Consider the following 18,957-nt stretch of genomic DNA (forward strand, 5'->3'; position numbering starts at 1 on the left):
CTGAACGGTGATGTGAGTCAGTCTCTCTCTCTCTCTCTCTCTCTCTCTCTCTCTCTCTCTCTCTCTCTGTGCTGTCTATTTGTCCACCCAGTCTCTGTGCCTTCTACAGTTCACACAAAGGCCCCCAAGGTGAGCTCTGGCAGGAAAAACATCCATGACGGTATATCTTATTTAGTCACTGCATCTGTCTGAGGTGACTCCGATGGGTGTCATTCCACAGTTCTGTTCCCTGTGTAAGTGGGAAAGGAGTAAGCTGTACCCACAGCTCTGTTCACAGCCAAGACCAAGAGATCCTGATACAGACCTGCGAAAAGCGCTGAGGTCAGTGCTTCAGCTTCCTTTCCTGTTGCTGTGGCAAAATACTCCAATGGGTTCACAATTACTGGTCATAGCCCATCATAGCTAGGAAGTCCTGATGACAGAGGATCAAGAGAAACAGGCACATCGCACCCACAGTCCAAAGCAGAGGGCAATGGATTGGTGCATTACTGTTCAGCTTACCCTTCATTTTATACAGCTCAGAAGCTCCACCCAGGGAATGGTCCCACCCACAATGAAGGCTGCTCTTCACACATCAGTAATAAAATCAAGATGATCCCTCCCAGACACTCTCAGAGGCTAAACTCAATCTAGGTGATCGCACACAGGTGGGCCCAGAGGCTAGCCTCCTGGGTGTTAACAATCAACTCCCACCACTCAGAGAGCCTACCACTCAGAGGGCAATACCACAGAGAGTTGCCACGTGACTTTTCCAAAGTCCCCACATGTGCCTTCCTCTCCAAAGCCAGTGTATAAAAGGAGACAACAGTATGAAATCTACTACATCAGCTACTGTATTGTGTGAAATAACAGGCACAGAAAAGCACATAAATATATACTGTAAAGGATAAAGTGAACACTCTTTTGTTGTTGTTGTTTTGTTTTGTTTTGTTTTTTCGAGACAGGGTTTCTCTGTAGCCCTGGCTGTCCTGGAACTCACTCTGTAGACCAGGCTGGCCTCAAACTCATAAATCCACCTGCCTCTGCCTCCCGAGTGCTGGGATTAAAGGCGTGCGCCACCACGCCCGGCCAAAGTGAAGACTCTTACAGCCCCCACACAGATTGATTGCCCTTACTGCAGAAGTCAGGATACCTCACCCATAGGCCTGTGCAGCTACATCCTCCCCACTCTTCCTAGAGGCCTCCCCGGCCTGAATCTTATGCTAATGCTGTTGAAAAATATGTGCATTCCCACATCTAGTTGGGGATCACTGCTCTCTATACGTAAGTACTTCTTGGCCTCCTTCTTTATTCTGTGCCTGATGGACTCTATGTTAGTTCTCAGTTGGGACCATGAACTTTCTCATACAAGGATTCAGAGGTATGAGAGCATGGAATTTTCTGGAATAGACACCTATGAGGAGAAATCCTGGGTCATGAGGTATGCTAATTTTCAAATCACTAAATTACAGACTATTTTCCCAAAGTGGTTGTAGTAATCCACACTGCTGGGATGGAGTTGCTTCTTCTGACTGGTACAGACGTTTGTTTAGCTTGTATAAAAGTTGTAAACATAAGATGCCCTGTGAAGTAAAGAATAGCTAACACACCGTTCCATTAGCAAATAAGAGTTCCCATTTATCTGTGTCCTTGCAAATTCTTAGTAATGTCAGACCTCCTTGTTATGTTATATCCTCTCTCTCTCTCTCTCTCTCTCTCTCTCTCTCTCTCTCTCTCTCTCTCTCAACTTGTGTTGGTGTGATGGTTTGAATATGCTCAGCCCAGGGAGTGGCACTATTATCAAGTGTGGCCCTGTTGAAGTAGGTGTTGTCTTGTTGGAGTAGGTGTGTCACTGTGAGTGTAGGCTTTAAGACCCTTGTGCTAGCTAGCTGCCTGGGAGCCAGTGTTCTGCTAGCAGTCTTCAGATGAAGATGTAGAACTCTCAGCTCCTCCTGTACCATGCTTGCCTGGATGCTGCCATGTTCCTGCCTTGATGATACTGGAATGAACCTCTGAACCTGTAAACCAGCCCCAAATAAATATTGTCCTTTATAAGACTTGCCTTGGTCATGGTGTCTGTTAACCTTAACTAAGACAGTTGGTCTTTGAGATTATCTTCTGTGATGTAATGTGCCTTTCCATGTATAAGATGTGCGTGATGTATTTCATGATGTTCCTATTCCTTATACCTCAGCAGTGATACAGTTCTTGACCGATGTGTTTGATATATAATTCTGTGGCATAATTATCACTTAGATCTCTTCACTGAGTTGGATGGTATGAGGTGAAGTCTTCCAAGCTTGATGATACCCTGTTGAGAGACTATTCAACAAAATGTATTTAGAAACAAAATGGTCCCAAATATTTCCAAACAATAAATGCTTGTGTTTTCATACACCTACTTAGTAACTGAGTAATCCGTAGATCCTGGCCACTCTTGCTTGTAGCCATCTACCCCGAAGGAGTAAAAGATTTCCAGAGACTTTCTACCATTCTACCCACAACAAAGATATAGTTCTGAGGCAGCTTGTCCTTGTCTTTATGGTTTTAGAGATGTTTGAAACTTCCCAGATAATATGACCTGCTATCAGAAAACTGAAGGCATTCCAAGGAGTTTGGCGCATGTGAAATCTAGGTATTCTTTAACTCTAGTTTACTTACTGCAACTACATTCACACAGTTTAAAAAAAAAAACTCATTTTAAATCTCTTAAAACCTTTTAAGAAGGCAGATTGCTAGACATTTTAATGAGAGACGCCATTTTTAAAACCTGTGATTGACACTGCTAACTGTTGGTTTAGTCTTGTACTCATCCACTTAAATGTGCTAGCAGGGCTCAAAAGACTCTGAGTACCGCTGTGAGAAGTGGTCCTTTGGAGCTCTTCCAAGAATGTGCTGAAATGTATAGGACTTCATGTGTTAACTTGTCTTCCCCAAAAACATGTCATCCTAACCTCCAAAGAAGGTGACGTATTTAAGAATCCAAGGGAAAAAAAAAAAAAAGGAGCTCTCTGGGGTAGGCTCTAATCCCTGACAGCTGTCCATACAGAAGGGGGCACTTTGAACACATACAATACAGACACATGAAGAAAATGGCCAGGCCGCCACAACTACGGGATACCTGGGGCTGCCAGAGGGTAGAGGGTGCAAGGAATGGTCTTTCCCTACAGATTTCAGAGCGTGGCGATCTGATGTTGCTCTGAGGTCAAGGGATTTCTGTTGTTCTAAGTCATCTAGTTTGTTACTTTAGCACAACAACCCTGGGAAGGTCAGATGGGGACCTGAAACTTTGAGAAGGATGAGAAAAGTAGCCAATTGCTGGCAGAGTTGGGAGGAGGTGGGTATGAATGTGTCTCCAAAGTCCCCCTCCCTAGACACAGTGATGACAATTCTGGAGCCAAGCAGCAAAACAAGGCAAGAGTTGGAGAGAGGGCCACTCTAGCTGCACGAGCCGTATGCACCACTGCATTGGTGCAATCTAGAAGGATTTTACCAGGAACCACTGAAACAGAAGGAGTTGAGAAAGGTAGAGGAAACTGACGAGCAAACCCGACCTTAAGGAGAGATCAGACATTTCTGTGATCAGTTTAAGACACAGAGTTACTATAATTTGCTTGCAAATGTTGTGTCACAAGCTGATCTGGCCTGGTGTTTGCTAAGCATCTATATTTGTTAGCTATAATGGTAGGCAAGCTACCAAGAAAATACACCTTCAAAGACAGCTCTGGGGTCATTGTTACTAAAAGCAAGACAATAATCGAGGAGTGGTGTTTTCTCATCCAATCTAAGAAAATGGCATAGCTTTAAAATAAAACTGTTAAGAGTCAAAGGATATAGTTCCACATGCACAAGGTGAGTTCGGTCTCCTATACCAAAGCAAACAAACTAAAATAAACAACCTGCTCAATTACCAGGAAAAACTACTTTTTTTTTAACCTCTAGCATATTTTGCATTAATAGGACTCTTAACCACCAGAAAACAAGAGGAAAAACAAGTACCCCCTCAGTCTAGTAAGATCAGAGGAGATGCTCAGGTTACAGGGGGCCAGGGATAAATCCCATCTGATGAGAGAAATACAAACTCCAGGGTTTCTAAAGAAACTTCTAGGCTGAGGGCATAACTCAGTTAGCAGAGTGCCTTTTGAGAAGCCCTGGCTTCATGCCCAGCACTGCAGAGACCATGTGCGACAACCCATACCATTTGGGAGCTGGAGGCAGGAGGATCAGGAGCAAAAAGTCTTCCTTGACTACACATCAAGACTGAGATCAGACTGGAATACTGGAGAGTTTGTCCCAAGCTGGGGCATGAAGCACTGGAAACTTTGTGAAATGTATTTCCAGCTTTTGAAGGTGGGAAGAGTCAAGATTTGTTATAAACTCATATGCCTCTCAGCTATTTCTTTATATAATCCACAAGAATATTTGTGATAGTTTGTTTATGCTTGGCCCAAGGAGTGGCACTATTAGAAGGTGTGGCCCTGTTGGAATAAGTATGGCCTTGTTGGGATGGGTGTGTCATTGTGAGTGTGAGCTTTAAGACCCTCATCCTAGCTGCCTGGAAGCCAGTATTCTGCTAGCAGCCTTCAGATGAAGATGTAGAATTCTCAGCTCCTCCAGCACCACACCTGCCTGGATCCTGCCATGCTCTTGCCTTGATGATAATAAACTGAACCTCTGAACCTGTAAGCCAGCCCCAGTTAAATGTTGTCCTTATAAGAGCTGCCTTGGTCATGGTGTCTGTTCACAGCAGTAAAACCCTCACCATGACAAGGTTAATGGGTATTTCTTTCCCTCCATTTTACAGATTAAAAAAGGGGAGGTGTCTTGAAAGGATTCAGTTTTTAGGTTACTCCTTAGTGAAAAGAAAAGCTATAGTTTGAGCACAAATGTATCCACACAGTTCTTTCCACGTACAGGGATCTGTAGGCAGTGGATCTCAAAGCATGCCAAGTGAGAACCCAACTGGCACTGAGCCATTAATGCAAATGACATTGACGTGAGAACTCGCCATAAAAGCCATGACTCTTCATGTCTTATCCCACTTTCAGAAGGGAGATCGCAGACTGTTGACAGATTGCTGGTACAATCTGATGAACTGTTGAGGATACAGAAAGGACCCTCTATCAAAATTATCTCTTCAACCATTAGTCCTATTTTTTAAAAATTTTAATAGCTCTTCTTTCTAAATGAATTGCCTGGTTGAGAAGAACAAAAATAGAGTCTGGGACCCAGATGGCTCATTTTAAGTTGCTCTTAAGACATCCAAAAGCAGGTGGCTTTGTGAGTAGGTGTGGGGTTCAGAAAAGTCAGTGCGGCAGACAGTAAACTGTAGACTTGCTGGCATGTAAGTGCTTACTTGAAGTCATGGGCAAAGAGTGCTGGCAAGGTTAGGGTGATATGAGAGGTAGGGCTGCACAATGTTGACAGTGTTAGTCAGTTAATATTCAGAATCATCAATAAACTCCCAAAGCAAACCCAGATGGTCTAAGATGACTCAGACATCTTTCCTACAAGGTCATCTGAGAAAAAAATATAATAATCTGCACTCTCTAGTCTTTCTCATCTGTTTAAAAGAGACTTGATCATTAAATAAAGTTTCTGGTAAAGGACTGGTAGGCCAGCTTCACTTCAGGGTATGTGAGAATATTCACCGTGCTCTGTTGCAATGTTCCCATCTCTTCTGCTTATGCTAATTAGATCCCTCAAATGTCTAACCTGAGTCAACAATCAACCAAATGCCAAAGTTTGCCTCATGTCTTTATTTACGGGGAATCCAGATAGGAAACACATAGAAATGTCATGGCAAAAACACAGAAAACATGAGAAAAAAATGAGAGAATACGGTTACAAAAGTGGCCCAAAGAGTAACTCATGAGTTTTCATAATCTCACAATAACAAAAATCATTAGCTAGATCTAGATAAGTGTATTTTATTCCTAATGTAGAATATGAAATAAGTAATTGAATTGAACCTTACCATTTATCTCTATTAGCCAAACTCTTTGGACTCTCCTCAAGGTAACACTTTTCGTTTTGTTTTGTTTTGTTTTGTCTTGGAGATAGGGTTTCTCTGTATAGCCCTGGCTGTCCTGGATCTCCCTCTGCAGACCAGGCTGGCCTCAAACTCAGAGATTCCAGATCCCTGCTTCTGCCTCCTGAGTGCTGGGCTTAATGGCCACCTGCTTCTGCTCAAGGTAAATCTTAAGATCAGGCTACACCACCCTAAAGACTATGTAGAGGGGAGATGGAGACGTGAAAGAAAAGAAAGTTTGGGAAGGGGGAGGAAGAAGAGACATGTGCAGGAATGGGAGCTAGCAAAGCAGCCCTCCCCTGTAGGTGTTGATGCTGCTGCTGCTGCTGCTGCTGCTGTTGTTGCTGTTGTTGCTGCTGCTGCTGTATAGTCAAATGCTCTATGCTGGCCCCCAAGATCTGGCCGCCCCCAGTGAGGAGCTCCTCTTCCCTGAGGTCATTCAAGAAAAAAAGATCTACAGCTCTAGTCTTTCTCATCTGTTTAAAAAAGACTTGTTGTTGAATAAAGCATCCCTGAGGAGTTCCTCACATATACCAGCTTCTGCCATTTAAACCTTGCTTCCCAAGTTACCCGATTGGTTAATAGGGTACAGCCTGGGCTGGGCAGAAGAGAGGAGTGCAGGGAAGTTTCTGGGCTTGGGGTCTGAGGCAGGAACATAGAGAGTGGAGGAAGAGAAAGAAGTCACTATGGGTTAGGTGAATCATGAGTGCTGGTGTAGGAGTGTCCCAAGTGGAACTTGACAAGTGACATCTCAGGATAGTAGACAAAATAGCACAGAGGGTTGATATCTGCCCAGCTGTAATGCTTTAAATCTTAAGGGTTTTGTGTCTTTTATTTGGGAATTAAATGATCTAATGACATTTACCACCACACTCCCCAGCCCCCACTCAACCTCCTTACCAGGCCAATGAGAAGGTTGGAGTCACTACCAAATCCTGCAGCCTGTGACTTTGACTGAACGCGTACTTCGGCAGCTTATAATTTCAGCCAGGTGACCTGGCCAGATGGGCACTTGTCCTGATCTAATTCATGCCTGGGTGTATCAGTAATGAGCCTGGTGAGAATTTCTGCATCTTGTGAAAGGTAGAAACTCAACCAAGGTAGCATTCCCTGCCTTGAAGTCTCCATTTTTACTGTTGTCAGGGGCCGGGAGAGAAAGTTAGAATATCCTATCCTGAGACCTCTCCAGTTCCATAAAGGGCCTTTGAAAGCATAAAATAACTTCAGCTCTCAAGCTGCAATATCAACCAACTGTGCACGGGTTAAACAAGCTTTGATGGATGTGTCTATGGATTCTGGTTATTGTGGTCTTGGTTGAATTAAAAACTAGTGACATAAAAAAAATCATTGGGGGAATTACAGAAATGAAAGACAACACATGTGAAAACTCTGAGCTGGAGATGTCACTCAGTGTTAGTATGCTTGTCTAGCTTGTGTAAGCTCATGACTTCAACGCCCAGCACCATGGTGCTCAGGAGGGGTGGGGGGATGCTTTAAGTCGTTTATAATTTAGGGTAAAGGAAGAGTATAATTGAATAAGCCAACAATAAAGTCAGATCTAGGGACACTGCCACAAATGTATATGCCAATAATGACAGAGCGCTACTGGGATTAATTCTGCCTATTGAAGACAATGGAATTCCTTGCTGGAATCTAACAATTCCATCCACTTGAGAACTGCTCACCGAGATGGAATACACTGAGCAGCTGTGTTCTGGGGAAGAGAATGACTCCTCTGTGGAGGTACAGAGGGGAGGCTGACAGCATGTATTAGGCTTCAGTGAAAAGGTTTTAGGCTTCCGTGAAAAGTTAGGAAATGCAATTGAAAGGAGGGCTTCCTTGAAGCTGACCTCACAGTATTTACAAGGAGGGCCCAAATTAGCTCTCCAAGTAGTTCTGAGTTGCCTTGGGCTTTGAGCAAAGATTTGATTCCGCCATTATATCTAATACAGGGGCCAGTTGGGACTTTGCAAGTATAGTGGCGGGATTACAAGGATTGCTATTTAAAACAAGGGCTCAGCTCGGATCTTCCACTACAGGTGTTTGCTTGCCTTTGCCTCTTCTCCATGAACTAGATGTGCTGGCTGGTTTTGTGTGTCAACTTGACACAGACTGGAGTTATCACAGAGAAAGGAGCTTCAGTTGGGGAAATGCCTCCATGAGATCCAGCTGTGGGGCATTTTCTCAATTAGTGATCAAGTGGGGAGACCCCTTGTGGGTGGTGCCATCCCTGGGCTGGTAGTCTTGGGTTCTATAAGAAAGCAGGCTGAGCAAACCAGGGGAAGCAAGCCGGTAAGGAACATCCCTCCATGGCCTCTGCATCAGTCCTGCTTCCTGACCTGCTTGAGTTCCAGTCCTGACTTCCTTTGGCGATGAACAGCAATGTGGAAGAGTAAGCCGAATAAACCCTTTCCTCCCCATCTTGTTTCTTGGTCATGATGTTTTATGCAGGAATAGAAACCCTAACTAAGACACTAGAGTTGGTTATTTGCAAAATATATCGACAATTGACTAAAAGATTTATTTGCTGGGTGGGATTAATCACTTCAAACGCTTATCTGCTGAGTACCCATTCCAGGCTTTATGCTAACAGCTTCTGTGCGCCCTATTTTAACTCTGGTAGCAATTTAAGAGAAGTGTATCAGTTGCCCATTTCAAAGGACAGGAGATTGAGAGATCAAAATCAGCTTTCAACAAGCTCTTCAGGTTGTCTGTGTTCACTGGGAAGCAGGCATCATGAGCTATCAGCCAATCTGGTCATGGTCAGGTTTACTACCTAAGTTCTTACATTTACTCCACGGGAGCTGCTTTTCAGTGTTATGTAATAACAAAGAAATCGACCAGAACCCTACTATCCGCTTTCCCAGAAAACAGGTCAGGCTTTTTAATGAACAAACTGAAGTAACCTCAGATTATTAATACTACCCTCCAATGGGGAGTGGATGAGCAAGTCATTATGAAAAAAAACCCCTCAGTCCTGTTGTCTGAAAACCAGCTAAAGATTGAGTCAAAAGACAGAGACAGGCAGATCCAGGGTTGTACAAGGTGTGGTTTATTAAAATCGTATGGAGACTTTAGTATGTCTTAAGTGGTAGCAAGTGCATCTCTACACTCCAAGGTAGGAGGAAGGAATTTATGGAAAATAAGACAAAGATGAATGGAATTCAGCCTTAATGTACTTGGCCTTTAAAAATAAAAAAAGTTAACAACAGTTAAGAAACCATCTAGAGTCAGCTAAGAGCTAAGGTGCTTGCTGCCAGTCTGGAGATCTGAGTTTAAAAATCCAGATTCTATACTGTGAAAGAAAAGAACTGACTCTCCATAGCTTGTTCTCTGACACACACACACACACACGTCTGCATGTAAGTACACAGGCAAACCTGGTAAAATGTCATCAACTGTGGACCAGAAATGACAATATAAGCAGACAATTGAAATAAATCAGCTTCATCATACTAGAATTAAATAAATGTTCAAAATAATAAACTAACATATGAGGTTAAGAGTGAGTCCTGTGGGCTAGAGAGATGGCTCAGCGTTTAAGAGCATTGACTGCCCTTCTGAAGGTCCTGAGTTCAAATCCCAGCAACCACATGGTGGCTCACAACCATCTGTAACAAGATCTGACTCCCTCTTCTGGAGTGTCTGAAGACAGCGACAGTGTACTGATATATAATAAATCAATAAATCTTTTAAAAAATAAATAAAAATAAATAAATAAAAATAAGAGTGAGTACTGCTCGTCCAGGAGTCTCCACATCCTTCCCACGAGTGCTGGGTAGCTCACAACCACCTCTAACTCTGGCGCCAGGGCATCCGCTACTTCTGGCCTTCATGGGCGCTCACATTCATGTGTACATGCACATTCACATACATGTAATTAAGAATAAATCTTTTTTAATTAAAAAAAATTAACATGTGCCACAAAGCATCTTATAGTAAGTGTTCTGTTTCGGTTTACCACAAAGCAGAGTAAAAAATCCCTGCAGTGCAGACTTGAATAACTACACTTGGCTTCCCTTTGTTTATTTATTTTTTTATTAAAAAGTGAAATTCCACTAAGCAATTTCTATAGAGTGATACAGTGTTTGAACAGCTTCCTTCTCTGACTCCTGTTAAAGCTTTATTTATATTTTAAAATGTCTACAGGACATGTGCTCACATGAGTATTGAGTATCACACTAACCCACACACTGGTGACACTAGCAGCTTTATTGCACAATGACCCAGGTAACACTGCACATTCTCTCTGTTTCCTATGTCATAAAGTGCTACATATAAATGGGAGAGGAAGGACAACCACTAAACACAAATCCTCCACACCTTTCTACACAAACTTAGGGGTGTGTGTCCGTCAGTGCTGCGTCAGACGCAGTGTGATTGGCCTAACAGGCTTCCATTAAAAATAATCAAATAGAGCCGGGCAGTGGTGGCGCACGCCTTTAATCCCAGCACTTGGGAGGCAGAGGCAGGCAGATTTCTGAGTTCAAGGCCAGCCTGGTCTACAGAGTGAGTTCCAGGACAGCCAGGACTACACAGAGAAACCCTGCCTCGAAAAAATAAATAAAATAAACAGCTTTGGTTATTCTACTAAAATGTTAACATTCCATACATGATCAGTGCTGGAAACATGTCTTAGTGTCTGGACATTTTAACTTTTAAAAAGGCAATTCAAATAATCAGAAGGTAATTTTGCAGAAATTAACATTCAATGTAGAAAAGACATAAAAACTGACTAGACACATCCTTGTGATTTTTCATATTATTTCTAAGGAATTTTGTACTTTACTGATTCACACTACAAGTGCCTATGACCACACAATGAGCCCACAAATAATGCCATCCAACTGGACAGTAGTAACATGTAACATGTCTGGTATTTCAATGCTGAAAATGGACAGTGAACTTCTCAGATTTGTAAACAAAAACCAGAAAACCCTGACATACAACATATGTACCAAACCCATAAAATTCACAAGACAAAAAGACATGTGTTCACTATCAGTCCATCTTCCCTAGTATTTCTGAAAAATAATTCTTTGCTATAAATATGAATATTTTCTAAAGTAAGAAAATTTGAAGATAACATTTCCTGGAAATAATTATATTGTAGTGAAAAGTTGCACGGGTTCAAGAACCCTGTGTTTTTATATGAAACGATGCTTGTTACATGTGCCAGACAATGGGCATTACAACAAGGACACTGTTAGAGATGTCCTTACTAATACAGTCTGTGGTCTACAGGGGAAAAAAAAGCAGTATTCATTTGCCAGGCGATGAATATTCTCAGTAGTTACACACTTTAAAATACATAACTTTCTACTTAAATATACTACCATTTTATGGCCTTTGTCATTTTACCTATCTATAAATTTATTTTCCTATTAACATCAAATGCAAGACACATGGCTTAGTACTAATTTCAATCAGTAAGCATTTAAAAATATCTTCTCTTTGGACATGAACATGATACAAAATGAAAAGAAGAAAAAAAAAAAAAAACAAGCTCAAAGAACCACAATAAATACTTTGTATCCCACCCCAGCCCCCAAACAAAGGGACATGAATAACCAATTAGACTTACATCAATTAGAGTCCCTGTGCCCAAAGAGAAGGACTTCCATTGTAAAATTATCTATCCCAGACCAGTTAAGACAGAAAGTCTCTACTCCCACCATTTGTAATAGGTAGGACAATGACGTGGAAGAGACAAGGTTGTGAAGTCCTTCTGAGTTTTAAGAATCATACACTAGCTGGGTATGGTGGTGCCCACCTATAATCCTAGCCCTCCAGAGGCTATAACAGAACAGAGTTTGAGGCCCGTCTGGACTACACAGCAAGACCCTGTGTGTCACAGCAGGACCAGACAAAACAAAGAATCACACAGTACAAACAGGTGTGGTGACAGAGACGTAAATGATATGTAATTAGTTACGAAGATTAACATCAAGGCATGGCTTTGTTCACGGTTCTTATCCTCATCAGTCACGTGGGGTGTCCAAGCTACACATCCTCTTCATATTCCAGATACTTCGCTGTGATGGTTTCCTCAAGCTGAATTCCTCCGCTGCCCATCAAGGCAAACGCCGGATACATTGTATGCGAACAGTCCACCTGGCGCTCATACAGGCATTTCATGTGGTCCATATCATAGAAGCTCACTTTGCCTTTATCACAGTCAAGGAAAATCCCTATGCTTGTTGGCATGGGGAGAACTCTGTTTTCTGGCTCATTAGAGGAAGTAGGTGACTTGGGTATAAAAAATTTCTTCATGCCTATAGTAACTAACGTAAACGGCTGTGAAGAATCAAAACAGGCGTCCTCACTTCCGCTGTCATGTCCACTGTCTTGCTCATATCTACAACACAACAATAAACACGGTGACTCACCTCCAGCCACAGTCTCGTAGGGTCTTCAACATACTCAAAAAATAATGCACACTGCTCTAAAGTGAACACACACAAAAATGTTCCATGAACACACCTAAAGCACAGACTATAAATTGTCCTGCAGAGTTGTCCTCTGTGCTCAGTGCCAAATTCCCCGCAGTAGCATCCATTTTTATCTAAATCTAAATACAAATAGCAACTTAAAAGTTTATTTCCATTGGAAAAAAAATCCGAATGTCGAGGAGCCTAATTTAAGATTAAATATGTATGGTACACAACGGTATGTCATAAAATAAAAAGAACTACGTTCTTATCTGTGAAATTAACAGGCTAAAATAAATAAAGAGCACAAGATAAGAGCATGGCTCGTTGTCCTCTGGAAACCCCTATTTCCTGATTGTGATTTCCACATCAACTAAGAAAAGTGAAATTGGTTTTTCCTTTTGTGACACATGAAAAGTCATAGAAAATTCTGATATACAAGTCTTCCATTCTTCCCTGTGTATAGCTTGTCTTTTTATATATCTTGAATCATAGTGTATCAATATTTTACTGTTTTTTTTTTAATTTGGCTTCTTTTATTTCTCATGCTGTCCAACTCTTACACGTCAACACAAATACTTCACCATCGGTAAAACATTTATCATTTACGATATTCACACCTGAGCATACTATTGTGTTTCATTAGCCCTTTACCTAGGATAGCTCATTAGTAGGTCATTATTTGTGCAAAACATTTGCCCTATCATTCATTATAACATGTTAAGCATTCATGTTTAACCATTCAGATTGAATGTTTAAAACAAAATAAAACAAAACCAAAAAAAAAAAACTATTTTCTAAGCCAGTTCATCTTATCCTCATTTAAGGGAAACTAAATTACATAATCTTCATTATTCACTATCTTAAGAAATTTACCTGCTGAAGAAACACACATAGCACATAAGGACCAATGGGAAAGTTTAAAGAAGCTATGTAAATAAACTAGATAACAACTGTGACCCAGAAGTTAAAGATGTTTCACTGGATGGGTGTTTTAACAAACATTTTGGCAACTATGGGAAACTTTCAAAATTTAAGCTGTGAAGCTGTGTCATAAGCAAGAGGAATTCAAAACAGACTAGCTTCCTCATAGAAAATTAAATGTGAATTATTCTGTGAATGAATACAAGATACTGTGACTAAGACCTTTCCTAAGACAGCCACAGGCTAGAGCCAATCACCTGGGTCTGAGAAGCGAGTGTTCCAAATGTAATGAACAAGGCTGTGTTCAGGGTGATCTTGGGCTACGCTAATATTTACTTTTAAAGTAGTTGTCAAGTTCTCTATAGAGGAAAAAAAAACATACCTTGGACTAGCTGCATCTCGGGGAGAGCGCAGCCACTCTTGCAGTTTGTCGCTGGAAGCAACTCCCACTTTCACCAGGTATGAATACGGTTCCACGCGGCAGGCCCAGAAGTGTTTACCTTTCGTGACTCCGACATCCCCAATGATGTAGTCTAAGCTTGTGTAATGGCCCACTTGGATGCGCTCCGCAGCCAGGAGGACGTTAAATCCAGCTCTGCTCTCCACCCGGTCTCTCTTCAGGTTCAGCAAGAGGTGCTCAGTATTGTAGCCACACTTTTCGTCGAATAGGAAACTGAAAACTGAACGGAAGCTGAAATTATTCTTACAGCAATCTGAGCGACGTCTACCAGGATTTCCATAGTTGAAAGCTGCATCTGATAGCTCAGATGCAGGGATGCTGTCGTACTATGCCAGATAACGACAGCAACCAAAAAGTACAACTCCAAAGCAGCAGTATGTTCTAGAATATTCTAGATCCCCGAAGAGCTTCAGAAATAACCAAAGCAGAGGAAAATGTTCTATATAGCTGTGAATGTTTATGAATATATACCTTGGGGTCAGCAGCATTATTTACTATATATAGAATGTACTTGACCAATCATCCATTCTCTAAAAATATTTATTTTATTATTTTTAATTATTGGGAGGGGTCGGTTATGTGCACATGAGTGCAGGTGCCCGTGAGGTTAGAAACTTTGGATTCCCAGGAGCTGAAACTAAGACGCGGTATACATTTCTAAATAGACTAAACTTTCTTAATTTGAAAACTTGTAAGATATTTTCCCTTGTCAGTCAACGCAACAGATGTGAGAAAGATGGTCCTTTCTCTGAAAACATCATGGGTTTCCAGTTTGGAGAGGTTTGCATCCAGCGCAAAGATTTAATAAAAGATTCATCTAAACTCTAAATTTCCGCATTTATAGAATGGAGCTAACTCAACTATTTCAAATATAACATTTGTAGCTAGACAACGCATACACAACAAAAATATCTATCCGCAGAATAATGGATAAAGAAAATATGGTAGACGTACAGGGGTGTGTTGCCAAACTTTAAAAATGGAAATCCTGACACAGTATAAAATACAGACAACACAAAATAAGCCAGATGCAAAATGACAGATGCTGCAAAGTCTACTCTCCTGAAGTACCCGGATAGTCTAATCCTCAGAGAGAAAGAAGAGAGACGGCCAGTGTCTGCGGGAGAGGCCTGAAGTACCCGGATAGTCTAATCCTCACAGAGAAAGAAGAGAGACGGCCAGTGTCTACAGGGAGAGGCCTGAAGAGTTGTTTATGGGATACCGAGTTTTCAGGAGAGATTTACATTTTTTTCTGAAGATGGGAACGGTGCTACTGTACATTCTCTGTACAATAATGAATGTACTTTCTATCACTAAACTGTATGCTTACAATGGTACGTCTACCTTTATGACACTTAAAAAAAAAATGGCTGCCAGCAAGCTAAACCCAGTCCCCATATACAGGCAGATCCTTCTCTTTGGTGATGGCTAGTTCCTGGCATAGTTATTCCTGATTCGTTTCCATCTCTAATATCTCCTACTTTGCACAGTAAATCTGAATGGTCCCACTACTTAAATGGCTTCTCTCAGAGAGGAACATAAAACTCTAGCATGCCTTCTCCTCCCCCCTATATAGCCACTACTAGAAACAGCATCCTTATTTGGAATTATCTTTCTGCTTTCAGAGACCAGAAACTCAAAAACTAAAAAATAGCATATAGCATTAAATGTCTACTGGACACTTGAAAATTCACCCTTTCTATTGGTTTTAGTAAAACTCAAGAGAAATAAGTATAGCCAACCCTATATATCTGTGGTGGTTTAATAGGGTGCCCCCCCCCCCAGGCTCATGTATTTGAATACTTGGCCCATAGCGAGTGGTACTATTAGGAGGTGTTGCCTTATTGGAATAAGTGTGACCTTGTTAAAGGATGTGTGCCACTGTTGAGGTGGGCTCTGAGGTGTTACTTATGTTCAAGCTATACCCAGTGTGGTGCACAGTCTCTCATTACTGCCCTCGGACCAAAATGTAGAACTCTCAGCTCCTTCTCAAGCACCATGTCTACCTGGATGCTGCCATGCTTCCCACCATGATGATAATGGACTAAACCTCTGAAACAGTAAGCCAGCCCCAACCAATTAAATGTTGTCCTTTATAAGAGTTGACAGTAGTTATGGTGTCTCTTTATAGCAATGACACTCTTAAGACAATATCTATGTTATAAATTTTTTTAAACCACAATATTTCTGAAAAGCACACACACACACCCCATTTTTATATTTGGACAAAAAAGGAAAGGAAAGACAGAATTCAGAAAATATGGGTATATAAGGCACTAAAACAGGGGTAGGGTCCATGGCCTACAAAAACAACTGAGTTTGTCTGAGGCAGTGATGGGCAGGGAAAAATGCTTCCCACTACTGTGAGTCCGAACAACTGTACTTCTAAGCATCCCCCATCTATGAAAACACTGCAGTAGGCTCCAACTAACCTGTATGTCCTTCCGAGCCAGTAAAGCTCTTCAACCTGTCTAATAAATAACAAGTAATGTCAACATATCCCGAAAAGAGAGCTGGGGCAATGTGAAACAAGGAGCTATCTGTATAGAAGAAAAGCTTGCAATGTGGTCCTAAAGTATGCCTTCTGCCCTCGTGTGCCCTCGTGTGCCCTCGTGTGCCCTCGTGTGCAGAGAAGCAGACCGGGAGAGAAAACCTGGGCAAGTCAGACAAATCATGCCAACGAATTTAAAAAACAACTATCAATATCCTATATGTTAGACATTGCCATTAACTGATCATGAACCATGCTACTGTTTTATGGTTTTGGCTCTTTGCTTTGAGACAGAGTCTTATGTTTTTGCCCTTAGATGGCCTAGTACTCACTATCCAGACCAGACTGGTCTCACACTAGAGATCTGCCTGTCTAAGTACTGGAATTAAAGGCATGCTCTCCCAAGCTCAGCCAAGCATGCCATCTTAATAGCTTAAAATAGCATTCATACCACTTTGATGCCAATTTAGCCCCAATCGTTAACATGTCTTTTTTGGGGGGGCGGGGATCTGATATCAATCAAAATCTAATACAACCTATGAAGTGGTATTTGTCAACTCAGGCCATTTCTAAATCTCACCCAAGTGTGGAATCTATTTGTCTAGAGTTTTTCCAAAGCACAAAGCTGGTTTCAAAGTAGGTCTACCCTATGGAGACACTCTACACTTCTGGGCCTCTCCCCTTCTGCGTCCTGACTCCTGGATTCCCAGTACCTGGAGCTGGAGGAGTATGCAGGATCAATTCTCTGCTGCAGGGACTGCAGATAGAACCCCTGTACGCTCTCACTCGGAATGCATAGGGACTGTTGCTTTCAAGGTTGGAGACAACTTTACTTGTGCCGTGAACTTCTATCTCATTCCATGATATCATTTCTTCGTCTCTATTAATCTTGCGGTATTCCAGAACATAGCTGTCGGCTTTGTCCTTTTCTGGATGATGCCAGTCTATCAAGGCGTTATTATACACTTTACTCTGCTCCTCGTTGATCTCAGGAATGTCTATGCCTGAAAGAATTATGACATAGAACACGATGTTAAGACAGCATTTCCCTCAGCAAAAATAAAGTACTGGCAGCTTCTATGATGTCCAAGAAATTTCCAGATTTATAATATTATGCATAAGGAGACAGTAAATCTCAAATAAGGTAAGTGTAATTATAATTGAATTGGGAAAGATAAGTGAAAAACTAAAACAAGATTAAGTGGTACCATTATTAATTCTGAAACACTGGAAATTCTACTTTTTTAAAACCATAGATTTTACCCATCATGAGTTATACCTCTGGAGTTGACATTTTGATATAACCTTACATAAATCATTTTAGTACTTAAAAATGTTAAAGTTTTGTGATTTTTGAACCAAACTCTAATGAGCATTTTAATATTTACCAGTGTAGACTTTCAAAGTCAAATACTTTTTCTTAGTATTGGCATGATGAAGCAGGAGCTGGTGAAGTGCTTGCCATGCAAGCCTGAGTGGCCCAGTTCATGTTTCCAGCACCCACAGAAAAGCTGGTAGTGGTGGCAGGTGTCTATTCCACCAGCTCTGGGCCGGAGGTGGGGTGGCGGGAGGGGGTGGCGGGGGTGGGAGGGACAGGTGGATCTCTGAGGCTTGTTGGCCAACTAGGCTACCCAAATTGGTGAACTCTGGGTCCACTGAGGGGCCCTATTTCAAAAGAATCAGACGAACAACTGAACAAGACACATGTTACCAACCTCTGGCCTCTGGTCTACACATACACACATGAAACACAACACACACACACACATACACACACTTTAAAAAAGAAAAAGAAAAGAAAACCAGAAACTAAAAAAGGAAAATCCAAAAAAATATTTAGGCAATTTCAACCTAATCAGTGTAACAGCCTTGTTTAGATCCTGCCAATATTTTGCCATAAGAAATTCCACTGTATGGACCAAGATTCATATACTTAGGGGAAATAGGTTCCTAATATTTTGCTGAAAGCATAATGTTTATAGCCCACATAGTAGTTTACATTTGTAATCTCTGAACTTAGGATCACTATAAATACAAGGCCAGCCTGGGCTTCATAATGAATTGCAGATTAGCCTAGGCTATATGGTTTTTCAAAAAAAAAAAAAAAAAAAAACCTAGACCAACATCACAGCTAAATCTTGGTGCACACGCATAACCTTTTCTATACACTAAACTTGGAAGCTTGGATCAGATGGTCTATCAGTAAGGCCTATAAGTTACATGTATGCTGGGTATGACAGCACATGCCTGTAATACCAGCACAGCCAGGAGAATAAATTCAAGGTGTCCCTTGGCTACATACTAAGTTTGAGTTCAGATAGAACCCCTGTACGCTCTCACTCGGAATGCATAGGGACTGTTGCTTTCAAGGTTGGAGACAACTTTACTTGTGCCGTGAACTTCTATCTCATTCCATGATATCATTTCTTTGTCTAAACTGTGTAATTTAATGGATAAATTACATATACACCAGCATGTTTGCCCACACACATACCCCCATCTACATCAAACCACACAGGAGGAAATAAAATAAGGGAAGGGCCCCACTTCCTTTCACTTATCCCACAGCCTCGTATAGGCACGAGCCTCTTATAAGGAAGCCTGACAGTGCACTAACATGCCTGAAGAGTACACAGTCAAA

The 18,957-nt window shown here is 41.5% G+C and overlaps 1 protein-coding gene across 1 annotated transcript in view; it reads right to left on the reverse strand.

Annotated features, from left to right (window-relative positions):
• Positions 1–9,890: 9,890 nt before the first annotated feature.
• Positions 9,891–18,957, reverse strand: part of Trim36 (tripartite motif containing 36) — a 34,719-nt gene continuing 25,652 nt past the window's right edge. Inside the window, exons 8-10 of the mRNA XM_021150935.1 lie at positions 17,030–17,320; positions 13,748–14,045; positions 9,891–12,368 (exon numbers count right to left, since the gene is read on the reverse strand). Coding sequence (XP_021006594.1) covers positions 12,014–12,368; positions 13,748–14,045; positions 17,030–17,320 — 944 coding nt within the window. The 3' untranslated portion in view covers positions 9,891–12,013. The remainder of the gene's footprint in view (positions 12,369–13,747; positions 14,046–17,029; positions 17,321–18,957) is intronic.

The sequence above is a fragment of the Mus caroli genome, chromosome 18, assembly GCF_900094665.2.
Source record: "Mus caroli chromosome 18, CAROLI_EIJ_v1.1, whole genome shotgun sequence".
Taxonomy (NCBI): domain Eukaryota; kingdom Metazoa; phylum Chordata; class Mammalia; order Rodentia; family Muridae; genus Mus; species Mus caroli.